At 24.6% G+C, this 23,935-nt stretch overlaps 2 protein-coding genes across 4 annotated transcripts in view; both read right to left on the bottom strand.

The window, feature by feature from the left end:
- The window catches only part of LOC122498181 (interferon regulatory factor 2-binding protein-like B), a 52,080-nt gene extending 28,680 nt beyond the window's left edge, over positions 1 to 23,400 (bottom strand). Inside the window, exon 1 of the mRNA XM_043605811.1 lies at positions 22,181 to 23,400. Coding sequence (XP_043461746.1) covers positions 22,181 to 22,931 — 751 coding nt within the window. The 5' untranslated portion in view covers positions 22,932 to 23,400. The remainder of the gene's footprint in view (positions 1 to 22,180) is intronic.
- The window catches only part of LOC122498180 (titin homolog), a 150,806-nt gene that overhangs the window by 44,510 nt on the left and 82,361 nt on the right, over positions 1 to 23,935 (bottom strand). The gene's annotated exons all lie outside the window — the stretch shown is intronic.

Below are 23,935 nucleotides of genomic sequence, written 5' to 3'. Positions count from 1 at the left end.
TGGACCGTTACCAGTTACACAAGAAGGTAACGAATATATCTTATCAATTCAAGATGTTTTAACAAAATATTTGTTATTAATTCCTTTGAAAACTACAACAAGCGAATCTATTCTTACTGAACTACTAGATCATTATATCTACATATTCTCTTCACCAAAACACATTCTTACAGATCAAGGACGAAATTTTATTTCTGATTTAGTCGATAAGTTTGAACGATTATTCCGAATCAAACATATTAAAACTACAACATTTCACCCTCAAAGTAACGGTAGTCTAGAAAGAGCTCATGCAGTAGTTAAAGACCTGCTTAAAACAAGCATAGCAGACAATTGCACCAATTGGGATTTAAATTTAAAAATCATTTGTATGGCCTATAACACAACTCAACATGAAACCACAGGCTTCACACCGTTTGAACTAACTTTCGGAAGAAAAGCAAACTTACCATCTGCACTGGCTACAACCCCTTCTTTACATCAAGAAGATCTAATAAATCTATGGAAAAAAAGACACGAAAAATACATTCAAACAGCTAGAGATAACATTTTAAAATCAAAAGAAAAACATAAAAGAATACAAGATTCAAGAATAGTAATTCCACAAGAAATATATGTACCCGGAGATTTAGTGCTTATACATAATGACAATATTAGGAAAGGAAAGTTAGAACAAGAATGGTTCGGACCCGCAGTCATATTAGAAGCTCTACACAACGCAAATTATAGAATACAAATCAACAACAAAACATATCTAACACACGCTAACCGCTTAAAGCCATATTATCAATAAATAAAAAAAAAAAAAAAAAAAAAAAAAAAAAAAAGAGAAGGTGAAAATACATACATTATATAAAAAAAAATATATTTTTCCATTTACAGAAAATGGATTTTATAAATAAAATCCTACTGATACTTCTCACCATCATCCCTAACATAACGACCATTACATTTACACCGCTAGCGGATACAACAATTTTCGCAGAAAATTTAGGAAAAGCCCAACTTTACCACGAAGTTTGGCATCTATTCTTTGCTATACAAACCGACAACATAGACACTCGTTATCAAGAAATTGAGAAAATATACACCGCTACATACAACATATGTTTAAGATGCACAGAACACTTCGAATTAAAATTACTTAAAGCTAGATTGGAAAGATTAAACGATCAAATAATACTGTTTAATGAAATAATAGGAAAAGTCAATAGAAACAAACGCGGTCTCTTTAATTTCGTCGGAACTGTATCAAAAACATTATTTGGATCATTAGACGAAAATGATCTATCATATGTCAATTCAGAATTAGATAAATTATACGACAACAATGCAAAACTCGCGAGCGCTATAAAAAACCAAACTAAAGTTATAAAAAGCATTCTAGAATCATCCTACAATCCCGAGATCTTATTAAGACATAGTAAAGAAAATATAGAGAAATTTAATCGTTTAACAGAAGGAGTAAATAATAACACAAAAAATATAATATTCTCTAATCAAATTACTATAGTAGCGATGCTTATTGGCGAATTAAGTCAAGATGTTGGTTTGTTGATAAATTCTATTAATGATGGAAAGCACGGTATAGTGCATCCACAAATTTTAACACCATCATTACTAATAGAAGCATTAATAGAATTTGAAAATAAATATAACACCAAATTCAGTATACCATTAAATAAAAATATGTTTCAACATATTATAGATATGTCTGAAATAAGTATTGTTATTCATAGTCAAACCTTAATCTACTCGATTAAAGTTCCTATATTAGAGTCCGATGATTATTATATCCAACATTTAATCCCTATTCCTCAAAAGATTGGAGATCACTTTATTATTCCAGTTCCTAGAGAACAATATATCCTAATAAATTCCATTAAAACCTTTTATGTTCCTATATCCGAAAACGAAATAGAAAAATGTAAAAAAGCTGATAAAAGTTTTATTTGTTCGAGAAATCATCCTACATATATTTTATCGGACGTACAAACATGCGAAACACAAATCATTAAATCAAAAACAAAATCTATTGATATTAAAACTTGTGAAATGAGTGTGTTGAAAATTGATAAATATGTTTTTATTCAATTAAAGGACAAACAAGGATATATCTTTATACCACAATCTCCGATGAATTTACAAATTTTATGTAATTCTCAGAATAGTGAAAAATCAATTAGCTCCCCAACATTAATTACAACCCAAGAAAATTGCATCTTAAGCCTCGATGATTCAATAATAAAATTAAAGAAAAGTAATATAATAGTAAAATATAAAAAATATTTCAAAAATATAACTATTCCCTATTCTGAGAACGAGTTAAATATGTTAAAAGACCGAATAATACCGTTACAAAACCAAGTAGATTCAAATCAAATAACTAGTTTAGGAAAAACATTAAATGAAATAGAAAATACAATCAATAATATAAATTTGGAAAGAAGGACTAAATCTTGGAAGGAAACGGTTAATGAAACACTCAGTTATTTAGGATATATTTTTATAATATGTACCACTGTATTTATGTTATGTAAATGTGGATTTTTTAAAATTGTAAAAGATAATATCCCAAAAATTTGTATCCATTTGTTTTGTACAAAAAACGAAATTAAAAACGATATATCACCTCAATTAGTAACATATACACCCAGTACGTCCGAAGAAAGTAAATTAGATGACAAACCTATAAGATTCAGGAAATTATCAAAATAAACGTTTTCCAGGTGTAAAACATATCTAGCAAAGAGGGTGTAACGCACGTGTAAAACTTTTGTATTTGTAAACCCTTGAACTACTTATTTTTATGTCAATTTGGTAATTTTAGGAAAACAGCCGAAACTCTGTATTTAAGTAACCTAATTTATATTAAATAAGATAAGGTTTAGAATCAAGGGATTGAGTAACAATTGATGGGTTAAATACCAAGCTCACCCACCATCTAACAGCATTGTACCTAACACTATACCTACGAATAGACTGACTTTTGTTACGACAAAAGTCTGATCTTTAATCAATAAAAAAAAACATAAGTTATTTAAGTTGTTTATTTATTTCACTTCGTGACACGTTTAAAGCATTAATTGTCTAGAATATAAGAAAAGCATAAGATAATCGAGCACTGAATTTTAAAACTTTTTCATATTTTCTTTTTCGTGCAGATAAATTTTTTGCTTTATAAATATATTAAAGGAGACTGTCGTACAATGGATGATAACATGAAATGTTAAACATACTCAAAATTTTATTGCATTAAATTGTTCAAATGATTATTTTTTTAAATATATTTGGAAACTTCCGCTTTTAAAAGTACGTGTATAATAAGGATAAGCATTAGAGATGATTTTAACTTGAAAAAAAATTGTTTCTTGATTTTTCGTTTTAAAAAAAGTTGCGAACTTCGACCAAATAATAATTTTTACATGAGAGAAAAAAGGATAAAAATATCGTTTCCTTTTTCTCGAAAAGGACTAAAGATATCCATTCTTTTTTTTCTCGTGCAAAATTACGATATGTGGTTTGAATTTTTCATTCTTTGATTTAGATTTTGATGAGGTGTTATATAAAAAAATTACTAATCTCCTATTTTTCATTGATGGGGACACAAGATGACATCATATGTTCGATAAATACAATCTGCTATTCTGCCATGTGTCCGTCATATAATTTATTTCTAGATGTGTTAGAATGTTGTTACTAAAAATTTCGACGCATTTAATCTATCTAGTCAACATTGTAATCGATAAAACTTTTAACTTTATGTAAAAAATTTTAATTTGTTAAAATATAAATTAATTACCTACAAATTTTTAGAAACTAAACTTTTGATTAAAAACAATTCAGAAATTTACAAAATAAGTGAAATAGGTGAGAAAATTTAAAAAAAGTGACAGTCTGTGATTCCTATAATAATTATATAAGACTAAATTTTAACTTTAACTAAATTTAATATTTAATTAGAAGACTAAAAATATATATTTTTCTAAAAGTTTTCTAATATTAAAGCAGAGAAAAATAGTATAAAACAGTATTAAACAAGAAAATTAATTTTCTTTTACAATAATAAATATCCACTGTAAGACAGTTAATTACAAGATGACCGTTTTTTTATAAAACAAAATTCTCAGCCATGAATTATTTTCCCAGGTCATAAAGAAAATCCCTTAAAAATTATTTTCAATATTTCAATTCAATTATTAATTTTAGAAATTTTAACTAAAATTCTTCTCTAATTTAATTATTTTTACCATTTTTTGAGAAAGTTGCTTAAAAATTCAATTATTTCAAAAAAAAAAAAAAAATTCACCTAAAACTAAAATATTTCTAAAATCCACTTGTTCACAAGACAATTTCATGAAATTTCGAATAATTTGAAAATTTTTCAATAAAACGTATAAATTTAAAAATATAACTAATTTCAAAAAAATGTGAATAAAAATGTTTTAAAAAACTAACTTATTGAGAATTTTTTAATTAAAATTTTTTAAAATTCAACTTTTCTAAAACTTTAATTTGAAAAATATTGAAATTCAATCTATATTAATAATATTCATTCAACATTCTAAAATATAAAAATAGTCATTTTTAAATTATTGTAGAAAAACGAAACAATATTACAGCAAAATCCAGTTTTTTAAAAATTTATTTTCTAAGAAAAATCGAATTTTATTTATTTTAATGTTCTATTTAGCATTAAAAAATTAATTTTTAGAAATTTCGTATTACTTTTGTTCCAATTAATTCAAACATTTACTAATTCTTCAGAGAATAAGTGTTGTGATATAATATTAAATTGCTAAAAAATGTATAAATTAATTTTTTTCTCGTCTATTTTATACGTGAAAAATTTTTCCTATTTTAAAATATAACATTTTTTAAAACAATTCATATTACTTTTTGTAACTTTTTACAATTTTGAATATGAAATAATTTAATTTTTGCTTAGAATTTTATGGAAATTTTGTGAAAATATTTAAATTCTTTTGAAGAATTCAATTAAAATTGTATTGAAAATAGTTAAATTCTTATAATTATTGAATTATTTTGAGAAAATTTATTAAAATTGAATTGAAAATAATTGAATTCCTGTGAAAAATTTTATTATATGTATGAAAATAATTTAATTTCTTGAAAATTTTTTTCGACCAATTTAATTCAAATTGTATTAAAATTAATTGAATCTCATGCGAAGAATTTTATTAAATTTTTTGAAAATTGAATTGTTTTAAATAATTTAATTAAAGTTGAATTTTTAAAAATTTTGTATCTGAAATTATTCAAAAATTGAAGTTGACTTTTGTGAATAAAAAATTTTGTAATTTACACAATTATAATAAATTAAAAAGCTATAGTTTTCCTAGTTATTTATATATTATTTATAAAAATTAAAAGCCCAACTTTTATAAAATTTAATTACTTTTTGAATAAAATTATTTGCAAAATTATATTTAAAATAAATTCAATTTCAAATCTGTAAAGTTCAATTATTGTTATAGAAATATAGAAAGAATTTAAAATTAAATGAAATCTTTTTTTTAAAGGCTGATGTTTTTTAAATATATTTCACAAAAAAAATATTTGAATTTTATAAAAGTTTCGCTTTCAATTTTTATAAATAATAATAATATATGAATAACTAGGAAAACTATAGCTTTTCAATTTATGAAAAAAAAAAATATTTTTTTCACGCTTCACTATTCACGTTTATTTCCAGATGACTATATAGTCATCCTTGCCAGAGTCTATCTATTTTTGACGGGAACGCGTAGGCATAAGCAGAGCATGTATCTTTCGAGGCGGAAATAGTCGCCGAAATTAAAAAGAAGAATGAAGAATTAGGGGCACCTGTACAACAAGCAAAATGGAAAGTAAATAAATATACAGCAGAGTGGATCATATATTCAAAATATGATAATGATTCACCTTCAAAATGTAAACATTGCACTTGAAGAAAAGCATTGTTATTATCGCTATCGGAAATTAGAATTCTCTTATTTTCTTAACTTTAGATAACTATTTTTACCGGTTGACGTAATTGCTTCTTCATTACTTGATTTAATTCAGTTTGTCGAAGAATTTATTTAAATAGTTTCGTGTTTCGAGAAAAAATTCTTTCAATTTCTTAATTATAGTTATTAAATTTTTTTTAACAGAAAAAATGGAAAAATAAATTAGTGATTTTTTTCTACTGAATTAGATGATCAAGAATTAATATTATTGAAATGGAATATTTCTAAGAAAAATAGTATTTGTATGATATTTAATTAGAAAAAAGCAATTTCTGTATTTTAATACGCGGGTGTTGAAAGTATTTTTTTTACAACTTGGAACATGTGGTCAGTTTTGTTTCCAAAGTTCGATGTTGTAAAATTACTCTGACATTTCGAACAGTTTGTATATATATATGTATCTGAGAGGACAGCAAATAAAAATTGATGAAATAAAAGTACCGTATAGTAACGTAACCTATAAAATAAAATTTACGCCAACTTTTAAGGTAATTTGCTTCACGATTTTTCTTGTAAATTTTTTCTTGTAAATTTATATGTGCTGATGGTGTATTTTTATTTCAAGTTATAAAATAACAGACAGGTTATGTTTTATTTTTAGTTTTACTTTTACACAGCCCGACGTGCCGTCACTTTTTTTAAATTTTCTCCAACGTACGACGTTGTAAAATTTATAGCTCCGATATTGTTTTTACAGCGTTTATACTTTTTTTGTTACTTTTAACCAAAATTGCAACACCTTCGGTGGCAGTTTCCTAAATTAACCCCTCTTCTACATTAAACACAAATTTTTTTGTTATAAAATTGTTAACTCATTTTTTTAAAGTAAAACCAACAATAATATAAATATTCAATCAATAAAACAGCTTTACAAAATAGTTTGCCTAAATTAAAATTTTTTGAACTTGTCGACCAAAAAAACTCGTTTCAGACACTTTACAAAACTGACAAGATGAATTCTATTCCATATTTTTTATTTTCTTGACTTATTCCTAATTTCCATCAAGAATATTTACTTCTTTCTTATATCCTGCTAATAAAATGAATTACTGCAACGAATTTTATTATTTATGAAAGAATTTAAACATTTAAAAAAAATAATTTAATACTTGCGCAGGCCTCGGATCAACATTAACGAGCAAAAAAAGTAGCGTTAGTCGATTAAAAATAGAAAAAAAAGTCGAAAAAATCGTTTATTTAATTTAGTGTTGCCACAAAAATTTTATTTTCTATTTCACTGATTCTACACTGATTTCTAAATTCAATTAATCAAAACTTTTATAATTTTGCTAAATAAATATTTAAATACTTCTAATTTTTTTCCACAGGAAAAATTTTTTTTTAAATTTTAACTTCTGAAATTTAATAATTTCTAAAAAATAAAACTATAACCCTTCGAAAAATTTAATTACTTTCTACAATTTTTAACTAAACTTCATCTCTAAATCAATTATCTATATTAATTTTTAATAATTTATTCCCAAACTTCATCGAGAATTCAATTATTTAAATACAAAAATTCAATTTTTTATAATAATTTTGAAACCGTCCATTTTTTATTCAAAAATTTTAATAAAGAAATTCTTAAAATTAACTTTTCAAAAACAATTCTAAATAATTTTTGAAAGAGAATAGTTTTACAATTTAACATATAATTAAAAAATGTCCAAAAATTGAAAATAATTAAAATTTAGTAAAATATTAAAAAAAAATTTTTTAATTTAATAAAATCTATTAAAAATAATTAAGGTTTTTAAAAATATTAAAAAAAAGAATCAAATTTTTAAAGAATATTAATTATGAAAGATTTCTCAAAAAATTCTAAAATAGCAAAGTTTTAAAAATTTTAATTAACTTTATTCAAAGGTAATTGAATCTTAAGCAATTATGATAAAACTTTTTTCAAAACTATTTTAATATTATTTCTATAACCTGATTTGCATTAATTTTCATTTTTATTTAATTTACATTTGAAGATTATTCTTTAAAATTTTTTGAGAATTCAATTATTTCCAAAATTTTCAATTAAAATTCTTTAAAAGTTAATTTTCAAAAATTTTATAATAAAATACTGGAAAAAATGATTTATTTTCAATTAAATTTGACAAAAATTTCAATTATTCAAAATCTTTTTAATTGTATATAGTTTTCAAAAATTTAATTAGAAAAATTATTCAAAAATAAATTTTCAAAGATTTGTCTATATTTATGCTTTTTACACTATAAAAATCGAAATAAGTTGCATTTTATACCAAAAATATGGTATTTTATCGCAAAATTTGAAAGAAAAATCGAAAAAGTCGCATTATTTGAAAATAATAAATTCCTGAGAAATTTTTATTATTCATGAAAATAATTAAATTCTTAAGAAGATTTTTACAAAAAGATTTTTAAATAATTGAATTCTGTTTGGAAATGTTATGAAAATAGTAGATATTGAAAATCAATAAATTACGAAAATTTTTTTTAAATAATAATTGAATTCTAGGAAATTTTATGAAAATAGTAGGTAGATATTGAAAATCATTTAATTGCGAAAAGTTTTTCAAAATAATTAAATTTTACAAAGAATTCTATTAAAATCTAAGAAATTTATTTTATTATTCATTTCCAATTCATGAATGAATTTTAAATTAATATTTAAAAGAATTAAAAGTATTAATGAAAAGTTCGACTTGATCTTTATGGACGCACAAAAGCGTTTCATCCATAATATCTATAACAAAATAAAGGAACACAATTGAAATTATTTTTAAGCAAATTTAAATAATCAGATTCCATGTCATCCATTACAATATCCACAAAAAATTGTGATATTGGTGATCCCATCGGAGTACCGTAAATTTGTTGATAAATTTTTTCATCAAAAAAAAATTTATTTTTGTAAAAATTGTCAGAAAAGACTGTTGAAGATTTTTAACCATTTTAGATCTGCATTGTCGATAAGTGGGACCCCTTTAACGCCCAACTTTCTTCATATTTTGAGGTTATGTTTACATATGAACTGTCAATCTAGTAGAATTGAGCAGCACTTTAGTGTCTTTAGTTCTTTAATGTCTTTTACTGTCTTCTTTAGTGTCTTTTAGTTTTTTCACTGGGACGGTATTTTAATGTAATAAGAGAAAACAAAATTCAGATACTCATAAAAATGCCTGAGGATTTCTCCAAGAGATGCGACCATGCATCGCATCGCATCGCATCGGCAAACGTATTTGAATGTGTTTAGATTTAGAAAGTATGTAATGACAGTCTGGCAAAAAGGTTGAAGACCAAGGACGTGTAATTCTCCTCGGAATTGGTCGCGTTTATTGTTCACGTGTGCATATGAGTGAATGGACGCGAACCTGCTGAGTAAACCTTGCAGCATTGGCCGGTATGCCAGTAGCTTCGTCAATGAACCGGTTGGCTAAAGGAGGGCGCATCGCAGTTATTCCACAGTCCAATTCACAGGCTGGTCAAGGTATCCTTCATCGACCTATCAAACCTGCTCAAATGAGAAGAAAAATCTTCAACTCTATATTGAAACCAGAACGATGCGAACGATGCACTTCAGACACTTTTACATTTTTCATTTATTATCATTATTATTATTTTATATCCACGTATCCGTTTCCAGTCGATTTCCAATTTATTTTTACTTTTCACTCCACTAAACTAAAATAGGAAATTTTCCACCATTATAGTCACAATTCTAGGTATATGTTTAAATTTACATATTATTTCCTTTCCACATTTCATCCTTTTATATGGCAAAAACAGTAATTATGAATCAGTCTCTATATATAGATCGCATGACCTTAATTACCCGACAATTTGACCCAGTGAATTCAATTAAATTGAACCAAAATTTTCTCATCCGATATTCCGAAGGTTTTTCCTAAAATTATTTGATACTTTTAAACATCTAGAAGTTAAGAGAGAAAGTTACAATTACGACAATAAACACTTCTTATATACAACATGCAAATATGATAGTCACCCTAACATAACCTCAAAACTGAGAAATAATTTTTACCCCATGAAAATAAGTAGAAATCTTCCAATATTTAAAATTAATCTCTATTATACTTCACAGGAGTTAAAAATTATTTGTTAGGTTATGTTTCGGTCACTCTTTAGTAAATTTAAACTTAAATGTCATCACAGTTCTGGAGAGTGCAAAAACTTTGTATTATACATTCCAGTAAACATTGCGTGCGGTACCAAAATATAACAATACTGTCTCGCAATGTTTTTTCGTCAACAGTTTTGTAGAAATGACTTCAAACTGACGTTGGAAAACAATTAATATTGCAAAAAAATACATTGGATGACGACAATTTCTTAACATCGAAATATTGAATTTTCTACATTAATTATTAAGTAATAATAATAAATTAATTATTTAGTTAATATTTAACTTCTGAAACATTTTATCTCTTTTCTCTTCCGCATCTCATATAGTTTTCTTTCCCAAACAAATTATTTAATAAATTTAAATTAAAAATCAAAAAAACTATTGTTGTGATCAAAACTGACCGCAACTTTTGTAACATTATTGTTTTTTTACATAGTTTTGTTTATATCAGACATTTATGTAACTGACTCAAAAATAAAGAATTCATGTTGAAATTAATCCATTTTGGTTTTCAGGCAACTTAAAAATAAACCGAAAAGGTTCATTTTTGTTACGCGTTTATTTTGAATGGTGACAATGTGTTATTATGGATTTCTTTTATTTCTGTCTCTTTAAATTTAAATTTTAGTTTCATACTAATTGGTTATACCTTTAAATATACACTTTCTAAATAGTTTCACTATTGAAACGATAATAAACTCATTCAACACACCTAAATGTGTATTGTGACGTCAGGTGGTCATACGTCACGACATTTTTTCCGGACTTCTAATTACGTGCACAACCTACGTTTCACTCATTATTACATTAATGTCAACTGGTTTTTAAATAAATGTCCTCTTAATATATCCATTACTATAATTAAGCACATTAAATTATTAAGAAAATCTCATTTTTAAATTTTATTTTATTTTAAAATACGAAATTATGGCATTGAACTGACTTTTGTTTTGACTGTTTATTAGTTTCTTCAGGATGACCGCTTTTTTTCATTAAAAAAAAAAATGAATTATTTTTAATATTTTTTGGAAAAAATTCCTTAAAAATTCAATTATTTCAAAAAAAGTTCACCCAAAACTAGAATATTTTTAAAATCAACTTGTTTACATGGCAATTTTCATAAAATTTCGAATTACAGTGAGTTCTCGCGAGTCGTTCAACTCACGAGTCGTTCAAACTCGCCAGTCGTTCAACAGCTGATCAGTGTCCGATTCACGAGTCGTTCAATTTCTAGCATGCGCGCGCCGGTGCTCAGTGCTGTGTAATTTAAACGGACCAAAGTCATTGAATATTGTGTCTTTCGGGGCGATAAATATGTTTCACACATCCCTGAAATCGCCTTGGAGGCGTGGCTTATGCGTTGAACGACTCGTGAGTTTTATGATCTTGAAAATTTTCGAGAATTGAACGACTCGCGAGAACTCACTGTAATTTGAAAATTTTTCAAATGAAAAAAATTTTCAAAGAAAACTATAATTTTATTTATTTTAATGTTCTATTTAGTATTAAAAAATTAATTTTTAGAAATTTCGTATCTCTTTTGTTGTAATTAGTTTAAATATTTACTAATTCAAATTTAGAGAATCTAACAAAATTTTTAATTAATTTATTTTTCACTATTTTAAATGTAAAATTTTTTCTATTTTAAAATATAACATTCTGAATAACAAAATTTTATTTATAATAATTAATAATAATTAATTATTAATAATAATTAATTTATAATAATTAATTTATATTAATTTTTATTATTTTTTGTAATTTTTGTAACTTTTTATAACTTTGAATCTGAAATAATTTAATTTATTTTTAAAAATAATTGAATTGTTTTGAAGAATTTTATGGAAATTTTGTGAAAATAATTAAATTCTTTTGGGGAATTTAATTAAAATTGTAGGTAATCAAAATAATAAATTAAATTCTTATAATTGAAATTTTAGTCAAATTATATCGAAAATAATTGAATTCCTTTGCAGAATTTTATTATATATGTAGAAAATAATTGAAATTTTATAAAAATTTTGAAGAAGAAATTTATAAAAATTTGTAAATAATTGAATGTTTCCGTAGAATTGTATTAAAATTTTTTGCAAATAATTAAATTTTTTAGGAAAATTTTATATAAATAGGTAGATACATAATTAAAAATCATTGAATTGAAGAAATTTTTTGAAAATACTTAAAATTTTGTCAATAATTTTATTAAAATTATTGAAAATAATTGAATTTCTCTAAAAAATTTTATTATTTTTGAAGATAATTGAATTTTTGGGCAGAATTTTATTGTTTATGTAAATGACTTATTATAAAGAGTTTTCTGAAATTTTTTGAAAATAATTGAATTCCAATACGAAGAATTAGTTATTTATGAAAATAATTGAATTCTTTCGAAAAATTTGATTCTTTTTAAAGATAATTGAACTCTTGCCAGAACTTTATTAAATTTTCTTTAAATAATTGAATTTTTATGAAGAATTGTATTATTTTTAAATATATATAATTAGATTTTTGACAGGAATTTTATTTATATTTTTGAAAATAACACAATTTCTGCGGATAATTTTATTATTTAAGATAATAATTGAATTCTTGAGAACAATTTTAAAATTTAAAATTTTTTTAAAAATAATTTAGTTGTTTCGAAGAATTTTATTAAATTTTTTAAAAATTGGATTTCCTCGATGAATTTTGTTATTTATGAAAATAATTTAATTTCTTCGAAGAATTTTGTTATTTATGAAAATAATTGAATTCTTGCGAAAAATTTTAATAAAATTTTTGAAAATAATAATTGAATTGTTTCACAGAATTTTATTAAAACTTTTAAAAACAATAATTAATTAGTTAATTATATTGATATAATTTCAATTGTTTTTTGTCACCTTTCGTCTTTCTGTTTCTGAATATTCACAACCTCTCTCAGATTATAATAATAAAATAAAATTCCGAAGGGGATACGATGCGATTTTTTTATAGAGTTTTAATGTGAAAATCGCATCGACTTTAACACCCTCCTAAGAAATTTAAAAAAAAAATAAATTTATACTAAAACAAAAATCAAAAAACTTTAGTTACTACTTTTTTTTAAAAACTTGAGTAAAACAAAAATTTATTATCTTGTTTTAAGAAGGAAAAAATTTGAGCAGGAAATAAAATTTAAATATGTACTAACGGTACAAAAGATGAAAAGATAGTTACCGGAATTCTTGATGAAATAAATGACTACTAGATAGGATAGATTTTTTTTTAAATGAATTATTTAACGAACCTCGTTTGTCATCTAACAGCGGTACTTTAATTCGATGTTTATTTCAATATAAAAAAAGGCGTTGAAGACTACCTGTGAGGAATAACTGTATATCTAGTCTGGAGCGAGAAGAGAGGCACCTACTAACAGACTTAAGATTTTAATGTCCCTGTGTACCATTAACTTTTCTTCTTCGGTGGTAAACCTACATCTTGTGGCATTTTTTTTTTTTTTTTTTTTTTTTTTTCAATACAAGAGAGTCAAACTGGTTTCTCCTCTTTATACACAGACGGATATACACATTTCTTCTATAAAAAGACAAAAGGGCAGGTCAACAGTTTAAATCGTGTCGTTCTCTAAAATAAACAAACTCAACTTTTCAATGACAATTTTAGAAGCGAAGATTTGGAAAATTCCAAACCATTTTAAGTGCCTTTGTGTATTTGAAAAATCGAACCTCAAATGCGGAAGGACAGCTGTAAAACTTGCTCTCTCTCTCTCTCTCTCTCTCTCTCTTTGTGTTTAGTGTACCAGCTGTTGGGGCCTCAATCGATATACATATTTTTTTTCGTTTCGAAAATGAAAGTTAAATGAATCGAAATTTGAAAATTTTATCTATGAAATTCTTAAAACTCAACATTATCTCATTAATAGTTGAAATTTTATAAAAAGAAAATAAGAATGAGAGAATTTTAATCAAATAAATAATTCTGTACCTACAGTTTCTTTTATTTTTAAGCAATGATTTTACTAGTTTCTCCGTCTGGATTAATAATTTTATATTGGAAATAGTCTCAATTAAAAGCACTTCTCAATCAATTGCTACTTTGAATTGAAAGTAACTTGTAATTATTTATTAATTTTTTTTTAATTAAAGGTAGATATTTAATATTTACAAGTTTGATACAAAAAAAAAGTATAACATTACCTACAAAATACTTAAACTTTTACTTGAAAAATATTTCATTAAAAATTTATTTTAACACTTGAAAATTTAATGAAAACTTTAAAGTGACTTTAAACCTGAATTAGTTAAAATATTACTGATTATTAGTGAAATTTCGAATTAATTAATCAGAAAATTCATTTTACAAATAATAAAAAATTTTTACTAAAAAAAATTTGAAGGAATTCAATTATTTTCAAAATTTTTAATAAAAACCCTGTCAAAAATTCAATTATCTTTAAAAATAATAGAATTCTTCACAGAAATTCAATTACTTAAAAAAAATTTAATAAATTTTGTGGCAGGAATTCAATTATCTTTAAAAATAATAAAAATCTTCGAAAGAATTCAATTATTTTTCCTCAATAACTAAATTCTTCGTATAGCAATTCAATTATTTTCAAAAAATTTCATGAAACTCTATATATATAATAAATTATTTTCATAATAATAAAATTCTGCACAAAAATATTCAATTATCTTCGAAAATAATAAATTTTTTTAAAGAAATTAAATTATTTTCAAAACAATTTTATTAAAATTTCATGAAAGAATTTTTTTAATATATAATTCTTCGTATAAATACAATTATTTTCAAAAGTTTTAATAACATTCTTGACAAGAATTCAATTATCTTCATAGATAATAAAATTCTTCAGAGAAATATTCAATTATTTTCACAAATATAACAAAATTCTTCAGGGAAATTCAATTATTTTTTTAAAAATTTAATAAAATTCTTTGAAACAACTAAATTATTTTTTAAATTTTAAGAAAATTGTTCTCAAGAATTCAATTATTTTCTTAAATAATAAAATTCTGCGGAGAAATTGTATTATTTTCAAAAATATTTGATAAAATTCTTCGCAAAAGATTAATTAATTTCATAAATAATTAAATTCTTCGCTGAAATTCAATTATTTTTAATGCAATTTTATCAAAATTTCATTAAATAATTCAATTACTTTCAAAAATTTTAATAAAATTCTGTATAAGAATTCAATTTAATTTATTTTTAATTAAATTCTTCTAAAAGATTATTAATTTAATTTATTTTATAATTTTAATTTATTATTGTCAAAAACTTTAAAAAGTTTTATTGAAATATAAATTTAATATTATATATTTATTGAAATATAAATTTTAAATTTAAAACATTTTTCATTTCCCTAAAATTAGCGTTGACATTCATCATCGAAAACTATTTTTTAGGGTTGTTAGAGAGAAAAATGTCATCAATCCTTTCATTTACTTCAAGAGTTAAAAATAAGATCACAACACAATTCTTTAACCTGAAACCTTAAAAAATCCGTTTTAATCTTTTCATTTTTGCAACAAAAAAAACATTTTTCGACGCTAACTTCAGGGACTTGCTAATTCCATAGAGTTCAAAATTCAGGACGAAATATCGATTTAATATTTTAACTATACAGACATATTTCTTGAAATATTCTTATGTAGTAAAAATTTTTTAAAAAATTTGATTTTTTTATGTTAAAACTTAAAAAAGAAATACCTTTTAGAGCAATAAATAATGTGAAATAAGAAGCTTTCGAGAATAGAAATGAAGAATTTAATTTTATCGGAACAAAGAGTTTTCGAGGAAGCGTTGTTCAAGGCGTCTCTCTCACATGACCCCGCCCGAATTAAAGAGGAACTAACACGACGCTCTCACTAAAAGCCAAGGGGCAAACTTCGATCGAAAGCAAAAAAAGCACAGATTTAGTTTAAAAAACAGTGAATTTTTAAATTAAGTAAAAATTATTATATTTTAGCGCATAAAATTTATTTTAAACATTTTTTTTACTTTTTCCTTTAATTTCAGCTTTTTTTAAACCAAATTAAATTATTAAAACATTGAAAAAAAATAATCAAATTTTGAAAGAATTTTAATTATAAATAATTTCTCGAAAATTCTAAATGGGTAAATTTTTACAGATTTCAATTTTCTTTGTTCGAACTTCGAAGGTAATTAAATCTTAAAAAATTATGATAAAACAATTCTAAGAATTAGTTTTTTACAAATACTGTAATGTAATTTTTCGAAAATAATAGAAGAATTTTGGTATAATTCAAAAAAAAAATAATTTTTTGAAGAATTTTAATTAAAAATTATAAATATGATTATTTTCTCCAAAATGTTATAAATAATTCTAAAACATTTCAGTGCTATTATTTTGTGTTTGTATTTGAATTTTCGGAAATATTGAAAATATTGAATATCGAAAATAAAATCGAAAATAATTGAACTTTAAAAAACTAGAACGAAATAAATCAGAGAATGACTTTTTTCAAAACTATTTTAATATTATTTTTAGAACCTAATCTTTATTCATTTTCATTTTTATTCAATTTACACTTGAAATAAATCATTAAAATTTTTGAGAATTCAATTATTTCCAAAATTTTCAATTAAAATTCTTTAAAAGTTAATTTTCAAAAATTGTAATAAAAAACTTGAAAAAAAGATTTATTTTCAATTAAATTTAACAAAATTTCAATTATTCAAAATCTTTTTAATTCTATATTTCAAAAATTAAATTAGAAAAATTATTCAAAAATAATTTTTCAAAGATTTGTCCATAGTTTTCACACTATAAAAATCGAAATAAAGCTTCTAAAATTTTTATTAGAGTTTTTATGAATAATTAAATTCTTTTGTCGAGTTTCTTTAAATTTTTTGAAAATAATGTTTTTTTTAATAATTTTAATGAAAAATTTGGAAAATAATTGAATTAAACAATTTTTAAAATAATCTTGTCTGTTTATAATTATAATTGAAAATTTGATTTATTCAATTTTATTAAAATGTATTAATATACTAATAATTGAATTTCTGCAAAGAATTTTAATTATTTATAAAAGTAATTAAATCCTTCAAAAAAAATGTTATTATTTATGAAAATGCATAGAATTTTATTAAAAATTTTGAGGAGAATTTAAAAAAATTTTTTAAACATAATTGAATTTCTGCGAAGAATTTTATATTACTTTTGAAAATAATTGAATCGTTTATTTTTTAGAATTCTATGGAAATTTACGAAAATAATTGAATTCTTGTGAAGAATAATTTTTAAAAATAATATTTAAAATAATTTAGTAAATCTGAAGAATTTTGCAATTTATGAAAATAATTGAATTTTTAAAAATAAAATTATAATTACGGTGACTAACTTTCCTTAATTATTTTCGAAAAAATATAAAATTCTTTAAACGAAATTAATTATTTTTAATAGAATGTAAAGAATTTTTAATTATTTCAAAAATTTTTTAATTATTTGTTTATAAAAATTCAATTATCTTGAAACAATAGAATTGAAAAATTTCAAAAATCTTATTTTTCAGAATTTTCAAAAAAATTTTGCAACAATTTTGATTCTTTTTTTTGTCTCAATTACTATAAAAAAATCTTTTTGTCTTTTTTGAGAATTTAGAGAAAGACTTGAAAAATTTAGTATTTTTTTTTTTTTTTTTTTTTTTTTGAAAATTTACGCATAAAAAGTGAATTTCTACGCCATTGAGATAAAAAGTGAATAACTTTTATATTCCAAGAGAGCGCAGTTCATATTATATATATACGTATACAATAGCTTCTTTATTTTTAATGCTGATAAGAAATAAAGAAATCACGTGTTGACCGGGAGAATTCCTAAAGAGTTGTTCGTAACAATGATCTATATAAACATCTCGTAATGTGTTGTTGCGCACGCATCTACTTTTATTCGTGTGTGGTGGAGAAACAAGATTAGAAAGAATAAAAAAAAACATGCGTGTGACGTGTCTCGCTCACGAAAGATACAAGATATCTCTTATCGTATTCCTGCTTGCTCTAAATTTGCGAAACTAACGTACGTGACAAGAGGCACTTTTAAAAACGTTTCTCGAACGTGCTTTACAAACATATAAAAATAAAAGAATTGCCTCACTTCCGGTTCGTTAATTGGTCACTATTCCTTTCCAAGTTATGCGTTTTCTAAATGTTTCTTTTTCTTCTCAAAAAGAACTGTAATTTCTATCTTTGCTTTTAAATTCACTGAAAAAAATGCTAAAATAAAAGAATTGATAAAATCTCAGCTTATTGTCAGAATTTTTGAAAATTCTTTCTTGGGTTTGAATTCTAAAAGTCTTCAAATTTTAAACATAAATAATACCTTCTCGTGATGAGAAAAGGTTAAAATTTGCTTCTGCCTTTAAAAATTAAAATCTTTAAAAATTTAAATTTTTAAATATTCTAATAACGACAAGTTAGGGTTAATTTTTTTTTAATAAAATAAACCTAACTTGTCGTTATAAGAATTTTTTTAAATTTTGAAACATTTAAATTTAAATTTGTAAAGGAACCTAACCTATAAATTGTCCTAACTATGTCGAAGTCATTAAAACGAAGATGAACCGAACCTTTTTTTAAAAAATAGTGTGTAGAATTCCGACTATAAAGAAACAAAATTTATCTTAACCTCTGCAATAATCTGATGTAGATAAAAGGTTAAAAGCAACTGTTTCAAAAATTTAGTATTTTTAGAATCGACTTTCTAAATTTGAATTCGATAAAAATAACTAATATTATAAGACGTCAGTTGCTGATTCGAATAGGAATATTTCTATACTAAACATTTACTTTTTAAAATCGTTTTTAGGTTATGTAAAAATAACTAAAATCTGCGTACAAAACAGTTATTCAACACTGACCACTTTTTTTTTACTTTCTTTACAATTTCTATTAAAAGTACTGGAATAAATTAAAATTTTAGAATTCATAAGAAACTTCTGAATTTTTGTGTCTTTTTTCTTTGACTCATAAACTATGAAATTACCACGAATTCTAATACAAAAAATTCAATTATTTCTATTTCTGACAATAATTTCTCTTTAAATAATTTAATTCTTGAAAAATTATTAAAAAATTATTATAAAATGGTTATAAAATTATTACATATAAATTATTTAGTAAATAATTTTACTTAAATATTTCAAAATTAATTCAATTTTTAAAAAATTGCGTTTACAATTTCCATAAATAGATAAACTTCAAAAGGTTTCAATTTGAAATTCTATAGTTTTAATTTTTAATGATCTAAATAAAAAATTTTAAAGAACTTAGTCTTTTGAAAAATTTTAATAATTCAAATTCTTCTGAAATTAGTTAAATTTAACTAATTATTAAAAATAATGGGTTTATAAAAGAATTTTATCTAAAAAAAACCTAAAAAAAATTTCAATTTTGGAGAAGTTATAAATGATTACAGAAATTCAATTGTTTTCAAAAGTAGCAAAATTCTTCGCAGAAATTCAATTATTTTCAAAAATAACAAAATTCTTCGCAAAAATTCAATTATTTAAAAATTTTTGAAAAATTCTCGTCAAAATTTCAATTATCTTTATTTATCTTTACACGGAGAAAAATATAAAATATAACTTTTACTACTTTTATAGTAAAAAAATTTCCGGTAAAGCATTTCTGGTAATTTTTAGTACTTTTGGAGTAAAGAAATGTTTTACTATAAAAGTATAGTAAAAGTTATACTTTATATTTTTCTTCGTGTATAAATAATAAAATTCTTCTCCAAAATTCAATTATTTTAAAAAATTTGAATAAAATTCACAGGAATTCAATAATTATTTACAAATTTTTTTTATAAATTTCTTCGCAATAATTCCAATAATTTTCATAAATAATAAAATTCTTCTTAGGAATTCAATTGTTTTCAAAAATAATAAAACTCATTGCAGAATTTCAATTATTTTTAAATACAATTTCAATCGAATTCCTCGAATAATTATTCTTAAAAATTTTTTAAAAATTCGTCGAAAGAATTTAATTATTTAAAATTTTGTTGATAAAATTCTTTATGAGAATTCAATTTTAAGAAACATTCAATAAATTATCTATTTTTTTTATTTAAATAATTTAATTCTCGTAGAATTTTCTAATAAAAAAGGAAAGTCAACATTTTTTCTGGAAATCAGGGAGAAACAAAGTTAAATTTTTGTGGCAACCTTGTAACTTTGTTTTCCCACATGTTTACGTTGAAATTAGTCGAATATTTCTCATTCAAGTTTCAAACTCACAATCGATTTTTCAAAATTATAAAAACTTTAAAAGACTAATTAAAGTTTTTGTTCTTCGCACGTACGTTGAATAACTTTTTCAAGTTTCAAAATCGATATTTGTCGGAATTTTTCTTACAAAGTTTCTTCAAAATTGCTTTTGAAAAACCAGTTAGGTAGTTGCACGTATTTGGGTCGAAGTTTGAATATTATTTTCCAAACGCTTAAAATTTGAAAATGACTTTTTTCAAAAATTGGCAAAAATGTAAAAATTGCCTTTTGTTATTGACAATTGTTTGGTGTTGAGACTGTAATAGTGTTTCTTTGTTTAATTATCGCACGGTGTGTTTTTCCGATTTAAATCGAAGGAAACTCAAATTTTCTTGCAGATTACATTAAAGTATTTAAATTTTTATATTCTTTATTAACATTTTTATTAATTAGTTAATATTAAATTAATATAATGTCTAATAGATATTATATTCTTTTAATATTAATTAATTATTTTAAAATTTAACCGTAATTTTGTAGAAAATATGTTTTTATATCTACAAAAAAATTACTGAATGAAAAAATTGATTTTTACAATTCTTGAAGCATATTTCAAAAAAACATTATTTTTATGTTGAAAAAGATAAAAAATACCATTGTTATTCAATGTTTTATATAGAAATTCACTTTTTTATTTTTCTATAACTAATTTCAAGTCATAATTTTATCATATTTTTGTTTATGAAATTTTAATTAATTTATTAAATTAATTATTATTGAATTCTGAAGAGAATTTTATTAAAATTGTAATAAAAGTAATTGAATTTTTCCGATAAATTTTATTAAAATTTTTTAAGTAATTGAATTTTTAAAAGATTTTATAGAAATTTTTGTAAAATAATTGAATTTTTACAAAATCTTTTAGGAAATTTGGAAAATAATTGAATTTTAAAAAATTTTTAAAAGATTTTATAGAAATTTTGTAGAATAAATGAATTTTTCAAAGATTTTATAGAAATTTTTGAAAATAATTGAATTAAAATTCACTTGTCTATTGTTCTATAACTAATTTCAAATCATAATTTTGTTACTTTATATTTTCTATTTTAAAAAACTATTTATAATTCGAAATTAGTTATAGAAAAATAAACAAGTTAATTTCTACAAAAGAAAATTGAATAACAATAGATTTTTAGCATTTGTAACCTAAAAACAATGTCTTTTTTAAAAGGTGCTTCAAAAATTGTAAAAATCAATTTTTTTCATTCGCTAATTATTTTGTAGATACAAAAAAAAAATTTTCTACAAAATTATACGAATGGATTTTAAAATCTATTAATTTTTAAGAATAAAAAATGTGGAAACATTTTTTTGTCACAAAACTAATAGTTTTAAAAATTCTTTCTAAATGATTACTTTATATTTTAAATGCTGTAGGTTAACGTAAATGTTTTTGGTATTTCTATAATTTGCAATATTTTTAATAGTCATTAATGAACTTTTCGCGGATGAACAGTAATTAAATGTGAAAAATATTAATTAACATTGTCAATGTTAAACATTTTGATTGTCTTGCAAGTCGATTGCATATATATTTCGTAAAAATCCAAAGTTTTTCGTTTTTTTTTTCATTTTTCTCAAAAAGTGCTCGACGGATTTATTTTTTTCTTAAAATTCATAGAATTCCATACTTTAATGTAATCTGCAAGAAAACTTGAGGTACAATTTTCCTTCCATTTAAATCGAAAATAGACTCCCGATATCGGAGAGTCAATGAGTTTTTAATGAACCCATAATGGAGAGGGGGGTGGGGGACTTACCATTGGCCTTGAAAGTGGTGGCCGTTTCAAAACTTGGAGCCCTCACGGGATGTTTCTCCTTGGTTCTGTCTTGCACGTAACTAACCGCAAGACTCACTGCAGGAAGAGATTCCCCCCTGGTCAAGGGTGGTCTAACAGGATGCTGCTCCTCGAGAGAGAGACGCTTCTCAGCGTGCTCGTCCTCATCGATTGTGGATATTCCTCTCTTCAATTGTGTGATACCACGATTGTGACTCAAATTCACATGATGAGCGACTGCCGCTAAATGGGCATTTGACATTCGTTGAACACTATTATTTCTCAAGCCATTGGCAATTTCGTGAGGCTCCTCATGTTGTTGTTGTTGCTGCTGTTGCTGTTGTTGGCGAGTCAGCTGCTGCTGCTGTTGTTGCCTAGAACTAGAATTAAATTCCGTTATGGAGTTTCTGTGATGGAGCTGTGAGTAGCCAGCAATGTTGTGATGCCGCGAATGGCTCTGCCCGGCATTCTGTATGGGAAGAACGTCGATGTTCGTGCCGCCGTTATGTTCGGTGAGTGTTGACGTTCTGTAGGTTTTCGATGCTGATGGTCGTGAATCTTGAAAGCCATGAGCTTTTTTCAATTGTTTGGCGGATTCGAGAACGAGATCTATTCTATCGGCGCCTTCATAATTGACACAACCACGACAAACGGGCTCTGAGAAATCCATAATCATTGCCCAGGGCATTCTGGGTAGATCGCACAAATAACACTGGGTACGTTTGCCCATCATTTTCGCGAGATTTATTCGGACACTGGTTATTCACACTTCACGAACTATTGTACCTCTCCGCCCCCCTAGTACATACTCCACACGTTTTTCCAAAACGAACTGCGTATATATTCACAACACCAACAAAAAATTCTATTCACACTGCATGGAGTTGTAAAAAAACCAAAAAAAAGAATACAACTTCACCGTTAGGTTTCCGTTCGGGAGGTGGAAAAGAATCGCGGTCACGGCAATTTCACTCCGCTTAGTAACACTGTTTTATGAAGAAATATTTTTACTCATATAATGAAGAGCTGGAAAAAGAATATTTTCTTCGCGAACAAACTCTTGACGAAGGCGAAAGAGAGTGAGAGAGAGAGAGAATTTATTATTGTGATAGTAGGAAGTGCACGAGACGCGGAATAATGGTTGGCGCGCGAGACGTGTTCTGCCTGCTGCTGTGCACGGAGACGAACGCTCGAGAATGCAGGCAGCGGTGGAGCGGGTTCATGGGTGCGCCCCCCTCCCACTTCCCTCGGCGTCAGCCTCGACCAATGGGAGCTTGTGGCGTCACAGCGTGCGACGTCATAATTGAGAGCGCAGGCGCGCTGTGCGTACCCGGGGGGGAAACACGTAGCAGCGACCGGGACTCTTTTGCGAATATGACCGGGCGCGTTACGATTACAGAGGGGGGGAGTGGGGGCGATGGCGGAGGGGGAGGGAAGGGTTGAGGCAATCCAGGCCGTCTTTACACCCAAGAAAACCCGCACAAAACCGCATCGTGTGTACGCGCCAAACTGTTTTTGGGTCATTCCAGGCATTCGTGAGTGCTACGAGAGAGTCTTTTCAGCGCGGAAAGGTCCATTCGTCCTGTACTGCCTGCCTGCCTGCGTCTCATTTTTATTATTCCACCAAACACAAATTTTTCCATTCAACTTCTTCTTCTTTTCAGAAACAAAATAATTATTTTACATTACACGAATATTGTTACTTTAACTTTAACTAAATATTTTCATAGAATTTCT

This window comes from Leptopilina heterotoma, unplaced genomic scaffold (genome assembly GCF_015476425.1).
Source record: "Leptopilina heterotoma isolate Lh14 unplaced genomic scaffold, ASM1547642v1 Lhet_142, whole genome shotgun sequence".
NCBI lineage: Eukaryota > Metazoa > Arthropoda > Insecta > Hymenoptera > Figitidae > Leptopilina > Leptopilina heterotoma.
The sequence above is the reverse complement of the archived record's forward strand: the minus strand, read 5'-3'. Positions and strand labels throughout refer to the sequence as shown.